The sequence below is a fragment of the Annulohypoxylon maeteangense genome, assembly GCF_022496945.1.
Source record: "Annulohypoxylon maeteangense strain CBS 123835 unplaced genomic scaffold GGS22scaffold_1, whole genome shotgun sequence".
Classification (NCBI taxonomy): domain Eukaryota; kingdom Fungi; phylum Ascomycota; class Sordariomycetes; order Xylariales; family Hypoxylaceae; genus Annulohypoxylon; species Annulohypoxylon maeteangense.
The window spans coordinates 4,308,627-4,328,616 of record NW_025953248.1 but is presented as its reverse complement, the minus strand read 5'-3'; the positions used below and the strand labels follow the sequence as shown (position 1 = coordinate 4,328,616).

Genomic DNA, 19,990 nt, shown 5'->3' with positions numbered 1-19,990 from the left:
CTTATTAATAAATATAAAGCAGAGTATCTAAACACTATTTAGATTTCTCATTCAATGTACACGATGCATACTTAGATCGAAACACGTTTATTTGATATAGTAACAAGCAAGCTGATTTAAGCTAAGCTAAACTAGCAAGTATCATAACATTCACCCTGACTAAGTAGGTCAGACACCTCCCTACCCCTAAGCTAGCCCAGCATCAATCAAGCAACAGTCCTCCCCTCCTCTCCAGCTCCCCTCAATCGTTCCACATCTAACACCAATGGTCCGCCACTAGGTCCACTTGCGTCCAGGCTGAGGGTAACACGTGCTCTATCCGCGATAACCCGAACCGTTTCGCCTAAATTCCTCACGTCTGTCTCGAAGTGCACGCCTGGACCTGCTCCCCCGTCCACAGGTGATCCGACACTGTCTTCGTACGGTCTGACTTCCCTGATTTCTACGCTGGGGTACGGCAGCCAGCCCTCGCGTAGTGGGACGAAGAGGATAGGGATCTCGGCTTCAGTGTCGGCGGTGCTTTCGTAGTCTACTTTTACGCTTGCTCCGGTTCCGGTGGCGGAAGGAGGTAGTGAGGATGGGGCTGGGATAACGAAGTGGCCTTTGCGTCTTCCGCCTAGAAGCCAGGTGTCTTGGGGAGCGGCGAGCTCGTAGCTAAATTCGAGGTCGTTTTGTTCGGCAGGGGGTGTGGTTGTGTCCCATACACGCGTCCATTTTAGATGTAGGACTGCGGGTAGTAGTTGATTCGTGCAGACGGTGGGCGTGGGAGAATTGGGAAGAGTGGAAAGTGCTGACGAGGATGATGATTTCTGCGGAGATTGTTGGAGCCGGATATCTGCCGTGTGGACAATTGTTAGGGAGGGTATATCTACAGGGATCAGGATCGATCTCGGTTCTGCGGGGATCGAGGATGTTTCGAGCTCCAATTTAGGATTCGCAGCCTGCCAACTTCGGAGGAAGGACACGAGAGCTTTGGAGTAATCGGTACCATCGGGTGCTTTGCCCAGCCCAACGAAGTACTTAGCCCAGTTGACCGAGGACAAGAACGTCGTGGGTACCGATCCAAGAAGAACCGCGCGCTCTAGATCATGTCCCGTGAGGCCGTGTCGAACGTGAGGGATGATTGTTGAGCATATCAGCCGAGAGAAAGGACGCAACGGCTTATCTTCCAAGGATTCAGTTATGGAATCCTCGATTAGGGATTCGATTTCTTCCTGCAACATGCTGTAACGCAGTCTAAGGTACATGGTCTTTTTCGTCTTTGGGTTGATCTTCACATCCACTTTACGTGTGATCTTGTACAATAGACTGGCTGGCTGCTTCGGGAAGATGATAACGGGAGCACTAGGCGGTACTCCGAACTCTGATTCGAAAGCTTCTGAGCCTACAAGCTCACTTGTGAATAAACGTAGAGGGCTCTGACTCGCTGTAGATACGGTAAATCTAGAAAACAGAGCTTTGTGCTTAAAAACATCCTGGACATTAACCCCGAGTGCCAAAGCGGTTTCGACGACAGGAGTTTTAGAGAAGAAAAATGAGCCATCGCCGGTTGAATAAGATACCTCAATGCGTATGGATATACTGAGAGTCTCTTGCTCTACAGTGTACGGAAACCGGATGCGCACGGTATTATTCCGTGGTATGGCCGCGAAACAAAATAGGCCACCCTCTGGCTTTTTTGAGAAGTTAATGGATGAGTTGATACACTTTGCCTCGCTTGTGAGCAGTCTGAGGCCTCCCGTAGCAGCCTTGACTCGAATCTCGGCGTTAAGCAGGTCATTCCAGCCAGAATCCAAATCGATATCCACTGTATTGTTTCGATCTAATTGAATATGTTTCGATGCGCGCAGTTTTACATCTAACGTCTCAGATCGGTGATAAATGGCAAGATAGGGAGACTGAAGGGTATCGCTGGCCTTGTCTACAGGTTGACCTGCTTCACGTTCATGGTGCAGGTGTATGTTGCTAGCCTTGAAATCGACCTTATCGATCTCGTAGGAACCTGGGATCGCCGACTGTTATAGTTAGCATGGCTCTATTCAAGAAGCCAGTCGGATAGACTTACGTTACTATTTAGTTTGAGCTTATTTCTGCCGGGCTTAATCGTTGTCGGCTCGGCAAGCTCAAACCATATATCTTTCGACGATTTATTGACAGCACTAACAACCCGTACTCTCACACCTTCAACTCGGAAGCTATCCGCAAGCAAGCTATTCACCTTCAGATTGAGGGAAATACCATCTCGACCTTGGTGGTATTCGGGAGGGCCGTCAACTTCCACAATAGAAATAAAGCTAGAAAGGGATATCCGTAGTTCATTTGGTAGAGTCTTTGTCGCAGCAAGTAGATCATCCAGGAACCCCTTAATAGCTTCGCTATCAGGGTAATCAACATCTTCCTGCTTCCCTAATCGAAACCCTGATTTTTGTCGTAGACGGTCTCTTTCGGCCGCGGCCGCCTTGGTCAAAAGCTTCAACATAACTTTGATGTACTCATCCTTCCGCTGGAGCTGCTTGAGACACCTCGAACACATGACCAACATGGATAGTTCCAGGAGACTCCAGCCACTTTCTCCAAAGAAAGGGATAGTCTCCCAAAAGTAGGAAGAAGCAGCCGCGTAGTCGCAAAGGTGATATTTCAACACGGCGATATCCGCCATGCTAGTCTTTACCGAATGGGTGTGATCCGCTACGGTATAATGCCGCAAGGCTTTATCGGTAAGTGTTTCGTAAAGACGGTAAAAATCGTCTTTGCTATCGAGGGCCGTCTTGAGCAACTTGCTATCGACGCCAGAGATGGAGACTACAGTTTCACGACTGGCGGAAGTCTCCTCGTCTTCAGCCTCTGCTTTTTCGTCACCATCACCATTGTCATTATCATCGTCACCGTCATCGTCATCATCATTAAGGTCGATATCGACCATTTCGACCATGGTTGACTCCCCTATGACGGGTACACTATCCCAGCCATCAGCCCATCCACGTTTTTTTCCGCACTCCGCGAGGATATTCCTCGACAACATGTAGAGCTCAGCTCTCCTAGCAGCGAGCTCTTCCAGTCCAGCTTTAAGAAACGATGATTGGGCTTGATCATCCGCACCACTCGGTCGGCGTCCAGGAAAGATATTTGGACTAGGAAGTGGACGACCAACACTGGCGCCACGCTCGGTCCGTATCGATAACGAGGTATTTCTCGCTGGGTGCATCATCGTTTTAGGTTCGGGTATCGCAGCCTTTTGTTCGTTTGCACCTTGCGATGCTAGGGATGACGGTGGTATCGGTAAAGCTTTAGTCGAAGTCTGAGCTAGAATCTGCTGGGCGATAGAAAACGCAAATGAGGCAACCAAGTTCTCAACCACTTCTTCGACCGTGGGATCTGCTTGTGATGGTTTTGAGGTATCATCTCCATCCGCTTTCGCCATATCCGAGAGAGCGGCAAAAACATCATTTCTCATAACCTGGGATACCGTAGGTATGAATTCTAATGTTCGTCGGCAGATCTCAGCGAGCATGGTTAAATCCTCGTGCTCATTTTCTTTTTGTTTTGGGGGTGGCGCACGGGGTGCGACGCCATGCAGGACTGACTCTTGCTGCTCTTTGAGTTTTGCTAGCAACTCTTCCCGTGTTGAGCACGCATTTCCGAGCCGAAGCAACAGGGATATTTGCCTAGCGAATATATAGCACCTAAAGTCAAAAACAGATACATTATTCGCAACAATTAAATCGCGGTAGGGCTTCTTAGTGGAGCTGATAGGAATGTCATCATATATATCCTTGGGTTGAGCACCCTCAGCTTGGGACTGTAGATCAACCATTTCATCCTCGTCTTCATACTCGGAACCGGTAATCGTAGCTCTAGCCTGAAGAGCGATTTGTTTTAACTCGGCGGTATAGCTCAAAAGCGCATTCGTGGCGGATCTCGATCCTGTCGAGGTCTGATCTTTGACGATCATATCCAGCCCTACACTTAGTTCATCATATCCGACCAATGCATCTTCTACTAGACCTACGCTCTCAAAGCCGCGAGCGAGACCTTCCTTGAGAATGAAGAAAGTGCAAAAATTCCATCCAGGCAAAGTCCTCTGAGAGTCCTTCTCCCTGATATCTTCCTCGTATTGGCTCACACGCAGATCAAAACTAGACAAAATGAGGCTGCGAAATTTGGAAACGAGATCCGTCCACGAATTTTCAGTCTCCTGCTCTGTCTCAGAATAGCCACTAGGCACAGCCGGCACAACTCGAGGCAAAATATCGTACGGGACATCGTTGACGCCAATACGAATTTGGGCGATTCGGTCCACCCCTCCTTTACTAGACGTATTAAAATCGGATCTAAGCTTCTCAAAGAGTGTGCTTGATCCTGGTCTCCACTTAGAGACGGCCGAGGTCTTCTCTGGGGCCGAACCCGAGTCTCGAGGCTGTGTGGCGGCGACTGTATTCGGTATTATGACGTGGATAATGAGCCATTCGAAGGCATCGTGGTTTTCGGCAGTATTCCTCTTCGAGCCGGACGGAGGCGTGTTGGTCTTAATCCAATCACGTATATCCTGCCTTACATGCCCCTTATAAGAGTCATTATCATCACACCGAACAAGTAGCACCTTCAAGTATGGTGTCCTCCTTAGACCAGGAATCTGGTGTCGCCGTGCAGGTGCACTGTTTCGGTTCGCAGTCTGATCGAGACCATCGGAGGATAGTTTAGCTCCTATCTGGGTTTGGAAGCCATCATCACGGCTAACGACAGTATCCAAATGATTTCCAGAAGCATGTGGGGAAGGAACTGGAGAGGTAACGGAGGTCTTGTCGCCGGCTGAGAGAAGCTCGATATGAAGGGTATCGATAGAGCGAAGGGGTCCGGCATGCGATTGCCAATGAAGGTTGCGCAAGGGAAGTCGAGGCACTAATCCCGGCGCGAGAAGCTTGAAGACGTCATGAGGGTCGAAGTACTCGACTTGGCGATGTTAGAAATGACGGCGCATAAGGTAAAGGGAAATCAATGTAAGTACCTGTAACTTTAGATGTAGAATACGACTGTTCCATGGCGAACAGCTAGGGTAGTTGCTTCCTACTTCATGATTAGTGTGCAAATTGAACGCCTAAAATGTCGCAAGCCGTTATAAACAGTTTCTAAAGACACGTGTCGGGTTTAAAACGAGGTTCGAGATATTTAAGGTGGAAGTTTGAAGTTGTAGGTTCGATCGTCAACAAATGCACGTCACAGATGCCAAAGCTTAGCTACTAGGAAGGTATGGACCCTGAGACCTGGCAGCGACGGCCGCATACAGCCGGTAGCAAGCCAGGATTCAGGGGTAATGCCGTCCTAAAGCGGTGAAGGCCACGCTTCACAACGATTGGCTATTGATAATTCTAAATGATTACATAATAAACTATTTTATGGCGGGGTCTGGCAGAATTCCTGACGCCATTGTAAGTACCTGCGTACCTTGAGAGAATTGACGATAAGTTTGCGATGGCGAAAGTTCCCGATCAACTATTTTAGATGCAAATCTCATATATAATCAAAAGATTCATATTGTAATTCTCACATAAAATAAGATTGATATAAGAAAAGATGGCCAATCTTCAAGCAATTCGATATTCGCGGGGCAAATTAGAAGTTCTCGATCAGCTGAAACTGCCCCACGAACATCATTACGATGAAGTCTCGACAAGTGAAGAGGCATTTGATAGCATTAAGTCTATGAGAGTAAGAGGTATGACAATAGCACAGTATGGCAACTCATAAATATTATTAAATGCTCATTTGTTCTACAGGTGCACCGGCAATAGCTATTGTAGCAGCGTTAGGTCACGGAGTCGAACTACACAATGGGAGTTGCAGTTAGTAATTCCTCATTCACTCATACAGAAACGGCCTGCTACACTCGGCCAACAATGGTACAAAACTAACTCCACCGTAGCGGCCTCCTCTTCAGAAGAGACGATCTCTTACATCGAATCGCGCCTAGATTATCTCAAGCAATCACGGCCGACAGCCGTGGATCTTACTAACGCCATTACGCACCTCAAAAACACCGTCCGATCTATCGATGCACAGAATAATGGCACAGTTGGTCGTGATGCTATTATCTCTGCGTACGTTGCTGCTGCAGAAGAGATTTTCCGCAAGGACACTGAGACAAACCTCTCAATTGGTGAACATGGAAGCAAGTGGCTTCTCGAGAATGCGCCGACGAAGTCCGCCGACGGCAAGGTCTCTGTTTTGACACACTGCAACACAGGATCACTTGCCACGTCAGGCCACGGAACAGCGCTTGGTATCATCCGTTCCTTGCATTCAGGTGGTCACCTACACCACGCATTCTGTACCGAAACCCGGCCCTACAACCAAGGAAGCCGACTCACTGCTTTTGAGCTAGTGTATGAGGGGATCCCCTCTACACTCATCACGGACTCGATGGCAGGTGCCTTATTCGCCACTAAGAAGACCGAGAAAAATATCGCCGCAGTGATTGTAGGCGCAGATCGAGTTGTGCGCAACGGGGATACCGCTAACAAGATTGGGACTTACGCTCTCGCTGTACTAGCCAAATATCACGGAGTGAAGTTCATCGTAGCAGCGCCTACGACAAGCATTGACCTGCAGACTGAAACTGGCGCTGGAATCAAAATCGAGGAGCGCAAAGCCGAAGAGCTGACACAGATCACCGGAGCCGTAGTAGGAAAAGACGGGAAGGTAGACGTTACTCGTACTGAGCGCGTGGCGACAGCACATCAAGGGATCGCTGTCTGGAACCCCGCATTCGACGTCACGCCGGCAGAGCTGATTGATGCTGTGGTTACGGAACGAGGTGTTGTCGTAAAGGGCGCAGATGGAGTCTTTGACTTCAAAGATATCATGCCAGAAAGATGGGCGAATGTTGTTGGAAAGTAGGAGTTTAACCCTAAGGAATAAAAAGGGAAATAGAGAGCTGGTTTGGAAAATTAGATAGCGTAATCTCGACGGTCAAGCGTAGGACATCTCATCTGTGGGGTATCTCCTATGATATTTAATCAGCAATCATGAAGAAAGAGAACACGCTAAAACTATGTAATTCTCAAATGCAAACCGCTTAGCTCTCAAGAGCATGTAGGATGAGCTTCTTGTAATCTTCCACGGCTGTCTCCAGGTCTCCCAGCTTGATCGCCTCGTCAGGTCCGTGAGCTACAAAAATGGTTCCCGGTCCGTACAGGTATCGTGTGTGGTTACCCTCCAAATTGTGTACGTCCGTTCCGTAGTTGACGGTGGTAGTTTCAAAACCTGTGCTGAATGTTAGCTTAGTTGGAACAGAGTAGAAATATTCTTAGGTAAATATTCACCTTCAACATCGCAGTCGCACTTGACAACGCCATATCCATAGTTGCAGTCAAACTCAAACGCCTCATCATCCACGCTTCGCATCACTTCTATCAATCGATCAGAAGCAATCTTAGCTCCGTCAAGCTCGGGGCCAATCGCTACGCGTACAGCAAGACGGGCCGTCGCTCTTTCGGGAATCACATTGGCAGCGACACCACCTTCGATTAAACCAATGTTGACAGTCGTGTTGCCGAACTCCTCGCTACTGCCCAGATCCGTTTCTAGGACGCGAACAAGCCCACGCATCAACACCTCTGTCGCGCTCTTTCCTAGCCACGGGTACCCGCTGTGTCCGGCGTGGCCATGTGCAGTGATATTGCAGCCAAAGATGCCCTTGTGACCGCATACCAAGCGACCCTCAGTCGGCTCGCCAAAAATAGCAGCCTTGAACTCTGGGGCCGGATCCAGATTTCCGTGCGATTCTGAGAAATGTCGCATCCCCACACCCGATGTTTCCTCTCCAACAACATATAGCAGCATGATAGAGCCATCCTCATCGTCAACAGCGCCAGTGTCTAATAGTGACTCTAGAGCAATTATCTGCGCGGCTACGCTAGCCTTAGCGTCTACACTGCCGCGACCTGCGATCAATGTATCGGGGTTGAGGGAGGAATCGTTTATCGAGTACGGAATGAAAGGAGGGACTGTATCTATATGACTCGACACAAGAATCTTCGGCGAAGGGTGAGGATTTGAACCGGGCCAAGCAAGAACATTGAAGCTGGGCTTGTTGTCGGAGTCGGGTGAGGAAGGAATGGAATCGCATTGGACGGTATAGCCGCGGGCAGTGAGGTAGTCAACTAGAAAAGTGCCGACCTCATTTTCGTTGCCGCTAATCGAAGAAATCTCGACGAGAGATTTGTGTAAGGACACCAGATTATCTCGGTATGAAGGCGATTCATCGGAGGACTTGTAGGACGGTGAGTTAACGAGAGGCTTCTGAAGATCGGATCCGAGAGCTCCGCAGCTGCTAAGAAGCAGGACAGAAAGGGACAGGAGCTTCATGTCAATGAAACTTTAGCGATGAACTATTCGGATTGAGCTGTTCTGGTGTCCAAATGATATCCCCTCAATTGAATGTTACCTAGTAAATATTGCTGAAGTTGTCATTTGAAGCTCTATGATGTTAGTAAAGAATTAGTAACAAGAACTTGATACCACTCTGGGGGCGGGGATATAATGTGGATCCAATGTGGGGTCTTGCTATTGTTAAGAAGGTGCGAGCCTAGATAAGTACTATTCCACACTATCTATATGAAGAGATACATACTAACTAACCCCTTGAGCTCAACTTACCTACTCCTTCATATGAATGGTGGTATACTTCATGAAGTATGTATTTCAATTTTATAATTAGGTAGTGGACACATACAAGAGGACTTCGTAGCAATGGAATTCAACATGCAATACAGATCGGCGATAGGCTTGACAGCCAACCTAGAAGGTCAATAGGGGGAAGTCTTCCCCCTATTCTTTGACTTATCATGCCTTTCCTCAGTATCATCTCTGGTAAAAAGAGTAGGGAAGATCGACAAACTTCTAAGAAAAAGGACACTATCCCTTTCTCTATGTTGAATTCTTTGTTCCTGGATAAATCTTCCGAGTATAATGAATTGTCCCTACATGACCGTTAGGAGTCTGATGTTAAGAATTGGGTTCGTAATCGAATACTGCTACTGCCCTTACCACTTTTTCGAAATTTTGAGCCCCTTAAATGTTTGTCTGTATAGCTTACACGGAATACAGAGAAGGCGCTGTCGCATCGTTTCTCCTTACAAGCCTCTGGCATCTGCGAATACTTTCAACTATACGCCAATGCATTGAAGACAATGAGAAAGAAAGATATAAATAGAGGATGTCTCGATGACCTACCTATACTATACCGACGAAGTCATTAACAGGCATCAAAGTTAATACAATAGTCAGATAGCAACGTGAAGTGGCATGCTTTGCAACCATCTAACTTATTCTACAACTGTGCCCCTATGTCGAGGTGTGCTAAGATAAGTAGGACTATACGAGACTCCGCCCCCAAGGAAGCGAAGGTCAGCACTATAACTTCGTGATGCATATTCCGACTGTATCGTGCGATCTACCAAGAAATCCAGACTATCCGACCGCATTTCCGCTATTCGGTTTAATACTCATAGATCTATAAAACAAGCCTTATGAGGCGTAGTCGATATGGCAGCAAGAGTCATACGGTGACCTCGCGCCGCGGTCGGGGAAAAAAAGACACAAGGCGAGTGAGCTGGTCAGGGCTGGAATCACTGTGCCGCAAAATTAAATTTCTTACCCAGAAGAGTGGACCGGTTATAAGTCTCTTTGGCCAGCGAATCTAGCACGCGGCTCGAGTCTAAAGCTTGGCGTCAGGACGACGTTACATAGTTAATTTCAGCTAGGGCTAGGAGCTGCCTAGTTCTAGGCGTCGCCCCGTAAGGCGACCCCATGGGCTTTTAATCCGCTTGCTGGGATCGGAATCTCGCGATCCTCGCTTCCTGAGTTGCGGACTTCTATGCGATTTGTGCATTGAACAATTCGGTCCTCTTGTATGCGTTCCTAGTATAAAAGGACCGAGATGTCTTCGAGAACTCATGATGGCATCTCTTCCCACCCACCCCGACAACTCGTTTCTCTACTCTCCTAGTAGCACCACATTCGCTCGCTCCTATTAACAATGCGTTCATTCATCTTAACTTTGTCGGCAGCAGTCGCCGTGACGGCTCTTCCTGATGTCACCGTCGTTCGCAAGGAGCTCACTTGCAGCAACTGGCCGTTCTATCGTCAAATGAACAGCGTTGCGGGACCATTCAGTCTCTTCGCCGACTCTACTGGCAACGCCGATATTGACGGCAACAGGGCTTCCTACGTCACCATAAGCGACTCATCAATTGCATCAGGCTGGGTATGTAACACCTCCTACAACATATCTCCACGAATACCTAACTAATCCACTCTTAAGATTGGCATAACATCCCAGAAGGGAGTAGCAGTTCCCTACATCCAATGCCAAGCCTTTGGTAGCGCTGAGATGCTCGCCGTGAACTACAACAACGTATACCAGCCCCTGAGCATTTCGGAGTACTTCTACCATGAGTACGACGGCCTGGTATTCATGAAGACCACCGCAAGGGGCGCCCCGATTGAACCACACTGGCACTACTACCCCAACGGAACGCGCCAGGCCGGCACATTCCTAGGGTTCAACAACTCGACGACGTGGGCGTACCTCCTCGACAGCACGTCGGGGAAATACCGAATCCGTCTCCTGACCGATACCTCCAAGCCGTTACTTAGTGGGGAGTTTACCGGTTTCGTGCGAGCTGGTGACCCGAGTGTGTCTGACTAAAGATGACGAAGGTATAATGATGAATCTAGGCAGGATGACAAGAAACGTATGATAATGTCTAATGTATATCTATCTGCTAGATAATCAAATTACTATTGCTCTTCGAATGAGAGTAAACTTACATCTGATCTGCTGTATCTGAAATTCAGTGTTCCGCACTGCTTAGCTTCTCACCAACCATCTAAAAAAAGAAGAGAATCAAACAATAGGTAGGGTAGATATTACATGATTAGCTTACTTGATATAAGAATGAAGGACATAGAACGTACCTATATATCTTTCGAAATTTGATTCAGTCTAGGTAGAGAGCATCCAGAATGGAATATCCGGCAATCTAGAAGCACGGGTACCTATTTCACCCCTAAATGCCATAAACCCCATCGACCCATAAACCCCAGACAGATACCATTACGATTAGAATTACCGTTTCCCCAACCTAGTTCTGTACCTATCCATTCACATCTCGCCATCTCACACAAACGCGATTCTCAGCAGCACAACACATCCTTCAAACTATCTTGACTTTGATCTAGTACAGCACAGCACATACAATACAGCCTAGCCAGCTGCATCTCAGCACAGCAATCACTCACACCATCTGATATATAACCTTCCCTCATCCCATTCTTCCCTTTCAAAAAGCCCCTCCGGTATCAACAGCAACCAATCATACAACAACAACAAGCCACCACGAAATTTAAACCACGCCTCGGCATTTCGACGTGCGAACCAAACAAAACAAAAAACCAACTAGATGTCCATACAGACATCCATGTACCAATATATATATAAATATAACAACACGTCTTGCTGGACGTATCGGAAGAACATAGCTCGCTCCGCTGCAATGCATCCATCTCATCTCGTCTCATCTCCGTTTCGGGGTATCAAGTTAAGTCCTCCCTTCTCTCAATGGCTAGCTTCGGTTGGCGACATATTTTTAGCTTCCCCTTCCCCCTCGTATATCTCTTCGACTTTCTCCCCAGGGACCTGCGTAATTGGGCTGAACTGGTCTACCTCCTCGATGTCTTCGTCGAGCTCGATATCACCGATTGCTTCTTCCGCGTCCTCGTCTTCTTCCTGAATCGTGATCTCGCCGCTCCTTCTTGCCAATCCACTTGCGCTCGCGCTCCGGCTGTGGCCGCCGGAGCTGGTACCGCTGCGAGGTGGGTTACCGATAGAGAGCATAGGTCCCTTAAATAAATTGCGCTTGCGTTTCGCAAATAGGACTGAGGGACTATTTGATAAAAATGGATTGGGAGATCCGGGAGGATTTTGCGACGAGGGTTTAGAGGGCATGCCTTCGTTGAAGTTCAGCGAAAGTGCTGGACCGCGGACGAGACGAATGTTGGATGGAAATGACGTGCTCGTTGGCGTGGCCGGAAGGACCTTAACCGAGTGATGGGGCGAGCGTCCAGGAGTCTTCGTAGTCGACACTGACCCGGTAGAGCTGGTTGAGCTAGCTTTTGAATGTGAGTGATGGTGATGTGGCATTGTTCGAATGGAGGAAAGAGAAGATGAGGTTGACTTTCGTCCCCGGAGACCAATAGACGAACGACGGATCGTAGAGCGTGGCGTTAAAGGTACAGGCGACAGAGATTGACGCTTATATGACGAGGCGCCGGATGGCATACGACGTGGTCCCGGATTAGAAGCCATTGAAAGCGGCGCCGGTACAGGCTTCCTTGTCGGATTACCACCACCAGCACTAGAGATCTTCACAATGCCGTTAGGTAGCGGCGAAGTCCCACCACTCGATGCGGTAGTGCCCTGTGTAGAGTGTGGATACTTAGATGTATGAGGCCGAGGGCTCTGGTCTTTCGGGTTCTTGTTACCACCAGAATGGCCATCTTTGGCGGCTAGGTTGGGTGTTGACATACTACCTCGTTTATTAGGTCTATGCCGCCTCGTACTCTCGACGATCCAGTGAGTCCAATTCTTCCACGTTGCAACGATTGCCTGGGACGGCTTCTTTCTAACTTTGGGGGGAGGATTCGTTTCTTGTCCCTCATTTCTGTTTAGCGCATCTGAAGTAGTTACGAGGTGAAGCGTCGAACCTCTAGATCGTGCACTTCGAAGGATCCCTTCTTTTGGGGGAGGTATGGGACGCTGGTGACGGGACGAGCTGACTGATCGCACGGAGTCTTTATCAATAGGAGGCGGCGGTGTGTTAGTATCAGGGCTTAAATGGTTCTTAACCAGAGACTCGGGCAAGTCAGGTAGCTCTGGGACTTGGTAGTCGTTGTATTGAGCACTCCTTCTTTCTGAACGTCCTCTGACCTTAGGTAAGGGTGGTTCCCCTAAAAAACCAGAGCCACTAGGATCTTCATCCAGAATCGGAGCCATTCGCTCGAGCTTGCTAGATGCTGCTGAGAATCGACGCGAATTTCGATTCTCAGATTCCTTTTCCTTCCTCCTCCTCTCGCGTCGGCGAGCTTTCCTCTCTTCCTTCTCCAGCAACAATGTCCACCAACCAGCTAACGCATCGCACTTCTGGGCCAGAACACTCTCGATGACAGCATCGATATCTACGCCCGCGCTGCGCATCCTTTGTAAACAGTCCTTCTCTAGATGTGTCGCAAAAGGAGGGGGCTGGTGTAGCTTAAGGATCGCTTGTTGCTGAGGGGCATATTCTGAGAGGAAAGTATGAGAAAGAATCTCGGGAAGTGTAGGTCTTAGTAGCGGTCGTTTCGAGAGGAGGAGCTTAATTAAGGAAACTGCGTCAGGGGGCAAATGTTCTGGATATTTCGGCTCGTCCGAGAGGATCATGGTTCTTGTGGTATTATCGTCGTCGTCGTCGAACGGCAGCTCGCCGCATAATAGCGCATAAAGAATCACACCTAAGCTCCACACGTCAATTTTTTCACCAGCGTACTTCTCCCCTTTCAGCATCTCCGGTGCCGAGTAACAGATTGTACCACAGAATGTCTGCAAATAGTTTGCTTTGCCTTCGTATTCTCGCGTAAACCCAAAGTCGACCAATTTCACGTTCTCGTGTTTATCTAGCAAGATATTTTCAAGCTTCAGGTCGCGATGGACGCAGGACTGTTGGTGGACGTAGGAAACTGCGCCGACGAGTTGGGTGAATATCCTCTGAACCTTTTCGGCCGGTAGACGGCCATGTTTAAGGAGGTAATTATAGAGCTCATCGCCTAAAGCCGGTCAGCAAGGGTCTGGGATTATAATATACTGCCACCGTAACGTACCTGGGCAATACTCCAAAACAAGCCATACGAGGGTTTCTGTCACTATTATTTCGTATAAACGCGCAATATGGGGATGGACGAATTGACGGTGGTGGTGGATCTCTCTCGCGAGATTCGCGTCATCCTTGTTGGCTGACTTGAGGACGACCTGCTACGATTAGGAGGGTTGTCTTAGGGATATCGAGTAGAAGCTTGGAAGCCCAGCAAGACCAACCTTGGAGCCATTCGTGAGTTTGTGGGTTGCGAGATAGACCTTGCCGAAGGAACCCTTCCCTATAAGCTTCCCTAAGGTGTAGTTCCCGACATTCTTAAGATCCTTGTTCGAGAATTCACTGTCAGGGGTAAGAGATATCAGCACCAAAGCCCTTCAAAACTGCGCAAACAATGACTCTAACTTACTCGAGTAGCTCCTGATACGAGTTCGCGAGCTAGATATACGTAATAAATAATCGTCAGCACTGGAGCTTTCTCAACGTATCGTATCGGTTGTGGTCTGCACTACTAACTTTCGCCTTTCGTCCCAGCGCCTCGGCCTTGGCTTTATTTGTCTGCATATCCCTCTACTACTCTTCTTCAGAGCCACCCGCTCCCTCCGAAACGACGCTGGATATAATGTATTGGTGCCCCAAGATATAATGTCGACTGGGTTGCGGGTTTAAGGAATGATCCGAGACCGCGGGTTACGGCTCGGGAATGGCGATCGGCGCCCGACCGAATTCGAAGGCTCATGAATAAACTTGATGGCTACGTTACGAGACAGGAGGTTCGTAGCTACTCCGATGTAGCCACGATGTAGACAAATAGAATATATAACAGACGGGATTGGTGCGAAAATGGGAGGTTGAATATATAGTTGTTCAGGGGTTCTCGATTCTCGTCGGTATCGTTCTCGCGTCGTGGCAATTGATGTATGTCTTAATTAACCAACTTTCGATGATGCAGTTTGACAGGTACGGAGGTTCGTAGATGGTTGTCGGAAATATACAATTCTACCTAATCTAACACGTATGTTCCTCTTTCTTCCTCAATAATTGAGGCAGAAGATTTCCTCGAGGCAATGATGATTGAAAGCGGCACAGGTTTATTACAATTAAGTCAAGATTTAAGAATAATAATTGGGAAAACTTTCTAATCCCATCTTTCCCTCTCTCGAGCCGGCCGAAGGCAGGGACGGGCAAGGATCGCCATCACCCCGACCAAAATGCATAAGAACGGGGCTGCCCGAGCTCGACAGCTGACATTAGGGACATTAGGGACATAGCAACTGCGCGATCATCTCATGCAGGGGGTGGTTTTAGAGTACTAGAGTACCTAGATACAATTATTTGGGGGAAGCTCGTTATCGATACGCAGTTTCTTATTCAACCGTTCATTGGAGGATGACCAATTATGGTCTTACGAAAACCCTGCTTCCCCACTCCCCTGCAATTACTTAAATTGAAGCTAAGCCAGAATCGAAACACTGACGTCTATTCATCTTCAAAATAATTCTGTCCTAATATTCCTCAGTGTTGAACAATTAACACCTAGAATAACGCTTAAATGTCTCGTTAGAATACCCTAGACTTTGCTTTGCACCTTGCGACAATGACGAATAATGAGTTCGCATATATTAGCATCATACATCACGATCTCAAATATTCGCACACGCTTTTACCCCATCGTACGCCACCCTTATAAATCCACATCCCCGGAGCATTTCCACTTTTAAGCCCTTCGATGGCATCAGCTAGTTCCGGTCCGAGTCCTTCTGCCTTCATGTCCTTGACAGGGTATAGATAGGTCTTGAAAGAGAATAGAATAGCTCTCGTCTTGGGCATTCGTGTCAGCGTCTGTAATTCCATTCTAACCCAGGCCTATTTGACGTTAGTGGGTGCTAGATTTTTACTGTCATCCCAGCAGACTCACCTTCTCAATATCAATATCCATATTCTCCTCTACTTTGTCTCCTTCGTGGACGTGGTTGGTAGAGATGTTAAACAGCTCGGAATTTGTCGTCACCGACCACTACGCACTCATGTCAGCGATTTGATGATGATGCCGCCGTACCTAACCGAAAGCGAAACTCACATTGACCCGGGAAGCACCTTTGCCAACTTCTAAACGGCTGAAATATCTCTCCATGCTTGGGCCGATCTTTTCATATGATGGAACAGGTTGGTGGATATCTACCAGTAATTTGCCTATTTTGGCCGCTGGATCAAATCCGCTGGGACAACAACACACGAAAGCGATGCATTGATGGCCCTCCGGTGTTTCACGTAGGAAGAACATATCATCCTCGACCGTCTGGCCGAGGCTTCGGAGCGCCGTTATCGGGTCTTCGGGGGGTAAGAGCGGGAGAGTAGCGCCGGTAACGCTGTTCCGAAAGGATTTCTCGTCCCTCGTGAAGAGAGTAGGATATCTCGTGGGGAGATACTCCCCTAGGAGGTACGTGTATACCTCTTGAACAGCCTCGACACCATACGGCATACAACCAAGAGTATGGTTCTTATGCTTTTCCATTACCACTTGGCGATCCCGTAGACGAGATTGATAGTTCTGGTCGATTATTATGAGCTCGGACGGAGTTGTCGACCGGAGTGCTATGCTGAGTATTAGTATCATAGGGTCGCTATCAAGTTCCAACCGCTTCAGCGGCATACCTACCCATGGTTATGTAGTAGATTGGTTTGAATGGTCGGAATTTCTGTGGCTCCGTAGTCTCCCAGTTGAACGCTGCAAGGGGCTTGATGTTGGGGTTTGATTGAAGCCCCTGGCTATTCTTCTTAGGGGACACGGTAACGGTTTTCTAGATGGCATTCGATTAGTCCTCATCCATTTATTGAGCATCTACCTAGGTAAGTAAGTCAAATATAACGGCGTTGCTTGCCTTCGTGTAAAGTGTCCATATCCATGTAATAGCCGCCAAAAGGCTTAGAAAAGCTAACACAAACACAAATAACATAGTTCCCTTCAAGTTCAAGCGTCGATTAAGATATTTAAAACTAACACGTTCAAGTTAGATTTATTGTTATATGATTATTATCACAGCGGTGATACTTATGAGAGGTGCTTGCCGATTTATACCCGGCCTACTATGTAGGTCGATAAGGCGCTATATAGAACCCCCGCAATCGTGATGCGGAGATATGGAGCTACAGATAACAAGCTTTGATTACCTATGACATTATGAAAATAGATCAGCTATGCCGATGCCGGGCGATTCAAAGCTGATCTTATTCAAGGACCTATCCTAAGGTTGGCTGAGTCTTGGATTATTTCATCAGATTTCTCTAGGGTATCTAAAGGGATGAATCTAGTATATGGGAAGTGTACGGCATTTTAAGGGGTAATAAATAGGGGTTCATGTCATGAATATTGACCACGATATTCTTAGTAAGAGTCATTTCTAACATACGATAGCAAAGTATCTTCGGTTTCCTATTCCAAGAAATGGCACATATTGTTAGATATATACCTACTTATATACCAGGTAGGCCGAAGAGAAAAATATCCATCACAACTCCTCTCTTCAACGACGAGGAAATTAAAGCGGCGACCAGTACACCTAACCCTGACATCTTACTAATACCTTATCCTTGAGGCTTATCGTTACCCGGATTATCCTTCGCAGTCGACATCATACCATGCTCCTGGGATGCTAAGAATTGGGTCCTCAACCATATTCCAGAAGTCCCCCGCAAATTCATCCGTAGGCTCGTTCCATAACACTTTCCAGTCGTCCACATCGGGTCCAAATTGAAAGCTTATCAACCTCAGGTAGCCCAGCCAGCTGAACTCGGACATATCAAGATTCTTCCGAAAATAAAGCCGTTTAAATATGGCGAGATATTTGAGGTTATTAGTGCAGAGAATCCTCATCTCTTCGCGTCCATACTCGATGAGATCTGTGCCAATTGTTTTTAGGAAAGAAAACCAATGTCGAAGATCCGTTTTCAACAAACGTTCAAATTGTTTCTTACCACCAAACAACGCGTGATGGCCCCCAGATAGAATTATGTATAATAGAGGCGTCAGTTGTATAGTACCGTTAATTTTCAAATACTTGAATTTTCCTGCGTCTAGAGCCATGGATGAAAGGCTGTTTATGTTTGATCCACGATAAATACTAGAAGCAAAATTAATCCACTTTTCAATCTCGCCTTCCTGGGTTTTGGTCATAGTCGGTTGTATATCGAGGGCCGAAATAATATTTGCTATAATGTGACTTAGCCGTGTGGGATAACTGTCGAAATCGTACACTGCGTCGAGATCCTTGTCGAGATCTAGACCGAGGATATATTGAAACGTTTCGAATTTAAATTGAGCTCTCAATTTTATTGAAAATACCTCCACTCTAAATAGTCGAGTATAGAATGGCGTTTCATCGTGAGCTGGGCAGGTGATGGACTGTAGTTTTCGGAAATCATCCGCATTTGCTACAGGTATGCATCTACAATATCCTCGATAATCTTCAACATCTCGCGTCATGAAGAGTTCGGACGACATTAACGAAATATACTCCGACCACATATGAGGATCACTAGGAATCGTGTAGTTTACAACCCAAGGAATGTAGTCTATCGCGAGACTTTATAGTGGGTTTTCATATTAGCTAGGAAAGGTTGGTCAGGATAGTATGGCATAGACTTACCAACTTTCGCCATCTTGGCAGTCTATATCAAGGCTCATCTCTTTCAGGAATCTGATTACATTTACTGACATTGTTTGTACAGCGATCTGTGCAGGTATTCCTTAGTTGGTGTAACAAATAAAAGGTACATCAGATAGCTTACATGTAAGATACTTGATCCAATCTCGTTGCGATCAAATGGTGAAGCGTCCCCTGTGCGAAACATAGCTTGAAGCTTCTCTGTATCGTCCCAGCGTACAACGTCGAAAATCAATGATTCATTTGGCCTGATAGGATAGCTTTGTAAGTGGAATTTCCAGCCCGAATATGATTTGACGATATTGAAAGACCACGCGTCCAGTATACCCGTAAGCCACCAAGGGGGTTGGATATCAACGGCGACGCCATCTGATGTTGATGCAATGTCGACAACGCCAAATACAGGTGATTCTTTCCAGACCCTTAATCTTCCCTTCTTTAAAGGAGGCGCAGCCTCTATACTCCGGGGACTCCAGTCAGTGGAGCGATGTTGATGCTTCGTTTCCTTATCGTTCATTTCTGTGTCATTGGCACACAGGCTATTCGGGCGCCGGACTGTATCTAATTGTAACATAAGTTTGGAAGCAATAATGTCGGGTTGGAGTTTCACAAGTGTTCTAGGACCTATTAGAAGCTGGACGTGTGGAGATATGAGCATAGGACTTACACAAGGTATCCTTGTTGAGCAAGCTGAAGCAATCTCACAGCACTTTCCAAGCGCCTTTCAAGATCTCGAAGCCTATCCTTTTTTAATAAGACTTTGACGCGTGATATTCCACGTTCGGCTCGCCTTTTTGAGTTGATTTGTGAAGCTAAATCGTCAGCAACGTCTGTGAGCTTCCGCAGAGCCTTGCGACAGTATTTCGCGCTTCGGATCGCGGCTGTGTCGTTCCAGAGACAAGGAGAAAGCTGATTTTGGATAAAGTGCTGCTCGGCTTCCCAAAGCGCCGGATCTAGACAATCGATCTGTTCCATCAAGTCCGCTACATTTTCGGGGATATCCTGTACCTCATCCCATAGTCGTTTGAGCTTTATAACTGTGCCTGCAGCCTTGCCAGCTACTTGGGCAACGGCAATGCTACTAGCAATTACACCCAAAGCCTCAGCCATGAGATGTGATTATGTGTTTAGTAAGCATACTATAGGTAATCAGAGACACTTACGGGAGTTAGATGTTGGTCATGTGTAACCAGATGATTTCTATACTAGAAATTAGTGGTAGCGCAGGGGTGGGATTGATGTGGCGAAGTAAATGAGGAGAGGGAAAGCAAGAGGGCTATGCTTTAGGTAGGTACCTATACATTGATAAGTCACCAGGGCGTTTTAATAATTTGGGTCATTGTTATTGGCCGCATGGAATATTTGGCCTTTTTCGATCGGCTGACTTCTAAGTTGCCTGCTACTGTTTGAAGAGGATCATAG

The 19,990-nt window shown here is 47.3% G+C and overlaps 7 protein-coding genes across 7 annotated transcripts; 2 read left to right on the top strand and 5 right to left on the bottom strand.

The window, feature by feature from the left end:
* Nucleotides 1–71: 71 nt before the first annotated feature.
* Nucleotides 72–5,234, bottom strand: GGS22DRAFT_151757 (trafficking protein particle complex subunit 10). The gene is made up of 3 exons (XM_047959549.1): nt 5,006–5,234; nt 2,066–4,950; nt 72–2,015 (listed from the first exon to the last, which is right to left on the bottom strand). Exons 1-3 carry the CDS (start codon nt 5,037–5,039, stop codon nt 207–209), a joined length of 4,728 nt encoding a protein of 1,575 aa, XP_047824594.1. The 5' UTR covers nt 5,040–5,234; the 3' UTR covers nt 72–206.
* A 211-nt stretch (nt 5,235–5,445) lies between these two features.
* On the top strand, nt 5,446–7,260 carry GGS22DRAFT_18038 (methylthioribose-1-phosphate isomerase). The gene is made up of 3 exons (XM_047963760.1): nt 5,446–5,713; nt 5,775–5,840; nt 5,921–7,260. Exons 1-3 carry the CDS (start codon nt 5,572–5,574, stop codon nt 6,892–6,894), a joined length of 1,182 nt encoding a protein of 393 aa, XP_047824593.1. The 5' UTR covers nt 5,446–5,571; the 3' UTR covers nt 6,895–7,260.
* On the bottom strand, nt 6,984–8,476 carry GGS22DRAFT_18036 (Zn-dependent exopeptidase). The gene is made up of 2 exons (XM_047963756.1): nt 7,320–8,476; nt 6,984–7,260 (listed from the first exon to the last, which is right to left on the bottom strand). The coding sequence occupies exons 1-2, from the start codon at nt 8,362–8,364 to the stop codon at nt 7,073–7,075; spliced, it is 1,233 nt and encodes a 410-aa protein (XP_047824592.1). The 5' UTR covers nt 8,365–8,476; the 3' UTR covers nt 6,984–7,072.
* A 1,215-nt stretch (nt 8,477–9,691) lies between these two features.
* GGS22DRAFT_18027 (uncharacterized protein) lies at nt 9,692–10,880 on the top strand. Its single transcript, XM_047963749.1, has 2 exons — nt 9,692–10,264; nt 10,322–10,880. The coding sequence occupies exons 1-2, from the start codon at nt 10,037–10,039 to the stop codon at nt 10,706–10,708; spliced, it is 615 nt and encodes a 204-aa protein (XP_047824591.1). The 5' UTR covers nt 9,692–10,036; the 3' UTR covers nt 10,709–10,880.
* Nucleotides 10,881–10,976: 96 nt separating this feature from the next.
* On the bottom strand, nt 10,977–14,742 carry GGS22DRAFT_18026 (kinase-like protein). The gene is made up of 5 exons (XM_047963747.1): nt 14,421–14,742; nt 14,314–14,342; nt 14,129–14,246; nt 13,915–14,062; nt 10,977–13,860 (listed from the first exon to the last, which is right to left on the bottom strand). Exons 1-5 carry the CDS (start codon nt 14,466–14,468, stop codon nt 11,618–11,620), a joined length of 2,586 nt encoding a protein of 861 aa, XP_047824590.1. The 5' UTR covers nt 14,469–14,742; the 3' UTR covers nt 10,977–11,617.
* Nucleotides 14,743–15,539: 797 nt separating this feature from the next.
* On the bottom strand, nt 15,540–17,414 carry GGS22DRAFT_177432 (uncharacterized protein; the record flags this gene model as incomplete). Its single annotated transcript, XM_047963512.1, has 6 exons — nt 15,540–15,770; nt 15,823–15,921; nt 15,985–16,499; nt 16,564–16,705; nt 16,775–16,839; nt 17,387–17,414. 6 exons carry the CDS (start codon nt 17,412–17,414, stop codon nt 15,540–15,542), a joined length of 1,080 nt encoding a protein of 359 aa, XP_047824589.1.
* GGS22DRAFT_151742 (uncharacterized protein) lies at nt 17,328–19,810 on the bottom strand. Its single transcript, XM_047959548.1, has 4 exons — nt 19,236–19,810; nt 18,693–19,185; nt 18,551–18,636; nt 17,328–18,487 (listed from the first exon to the last, which is right to left on the bottom strand). Exons 1-4 carry the CDS (start codon nt 19,676–19,678, stop codon nt 17,518–17,520), a joined length of 1,992 nt encoding a protein of 663 aa, XP_047824588.1. The 5' UTR covers nt 19,679–19,810; the 3' UTR covers nt 17,328–17,517.
* Nucleotides 19,811–19,990: the final 180 nt, after the last annotated feature.

What these genes read in the sequence shown, in the direction of transcription:
- GGS22DRAFT_151757 (XM_047959549.1), bottom strand. Translation starts at nt 5,039, where the DNA reads ATGGAACAGTCGTATTCTACATCTAAAGTTACAG. An exon ending in TTCTACATCTAAAGTTACAG is followed by an intron (nt 4,951 to 5,005) that starts GTACTTACATTG and finishes AACATCGCCAAG; the next exon opens with TCGAGTACTTCGACCCTCAT. An exon ending in AGCTCAAACTAAATAGTAAC is followed by an intron (nt 2,016 to 2,065) that starts GTAAGTCTATCC and finishes TAACTATAACAG; the next exon opens with TCGGCGATCCCAGGTTCCTA.
- GGS22DRAFT_18038 (XM_047963760.1), top strand. Translation starts at nt 5,572, where the DNA reads ATGGCCAATCTTCAAGCAATTCGATATTCGCGGGGCAAATTAGAAGTT. An exon ending in TAAGTCTATGAGAGTAAGAG is followed by an intron (nt 5,714 to 5,774) that starts GTATGACAATAG and finishes TTTGTTCTACAG; the next exon opens with GTGCACCGGCAATAGCTATT. An exon ending in ACTACACAATGGGAGTTGCA is followed by an intron (nt 5,841 to 5,920) that starts GTTAGTAATTCC and finishes ACTCCACCGTAG; the next exon opens with CGGCCTCCTCTTCAGAAGAG.
- GGS22DRAFT_18036 (XM_047963756.1), bottom strand. Translation starts at nt 8,364, where the DNA reads ATGAAGCTCCTGTCCCTTTCTGTCCTGCTTCTTAGCAGCTGCGGAGCT. An exon ending in GTGCGACTGCGATGTTGAAG is followed by an intron (nt 7,261 to 7,319) that starts GTGAATATTTAC and finishes CATTCAGCACAG; the next exon opens with GTTTTGAAACTACCACCGTC.
- GGS22DRAFT_18027 (XM_047963749.1), top strand. Translation starts at nt 10,037, where the DNA reads ATGCGTTCATTCATCTTAACTTTGTCGGCAGCAGTCGCCGTGACGGCT. An exon ending in CATCAATTGCATCAGGCTGG is followed by an intron (nt 10,265 to 10,321) that starts GTATGTAACACC and finishes TCCACTCTTAAG; the next exon opens with ATTGGCATAACATCCCAGAA.
- GGS22DRAFT_18026 (XM_047963747.1), bottom strand. Translation starts at nt 14,468, where the DNA reads ATGCAGACAAATAAAGCCAAGGCCGAGGCGCTGGGACGAAAGGCGAAA. An exon ending in AACTCACGAATGGCTCCAAG is followed by an intron (nt 14,063 to 14,128) that starts GTTGGTCTTGCT and finishes TAATCGTAGCAG; the next exon opens with GTCGTCCTCAAGTCAGCCAA. An exon ending in TGTTTTGGAGTATTGCCCAG is followed by an intron (nt 13,861 to 13,914) that starts GTACGTTACGGT and finishes GACCGGCTTTAG; the next exon opens with GCGATGAGCTCTATAATTAC.
- GGS22DRAFT_151742 (XM_047959548.1), bottom strand. Translation starts at nt 19,678, where the DNA reads ATGGCTGAGGCTTTGGGTGTAATTGCTAGTAGCATTGCCGTTGCCCAA. An exon ending in GCTCAACAAGGATACCTTGT is followed by an intron (nt 19,186 to 19,235) that starts GTAAGTCCTATG and finishes AATAGGTCCTAG; the next exon opens with AACACTTGTGAAACTCCAAC. An exon ending in TTGGATCAAGTATCTTACAT is followed by an intron (nt 18,637 to 18,692) that starts GTAAGCTATCTG and finishes ATACCTGCACAG; the next exon opens with ATCGCTGTACAAACAATGTC.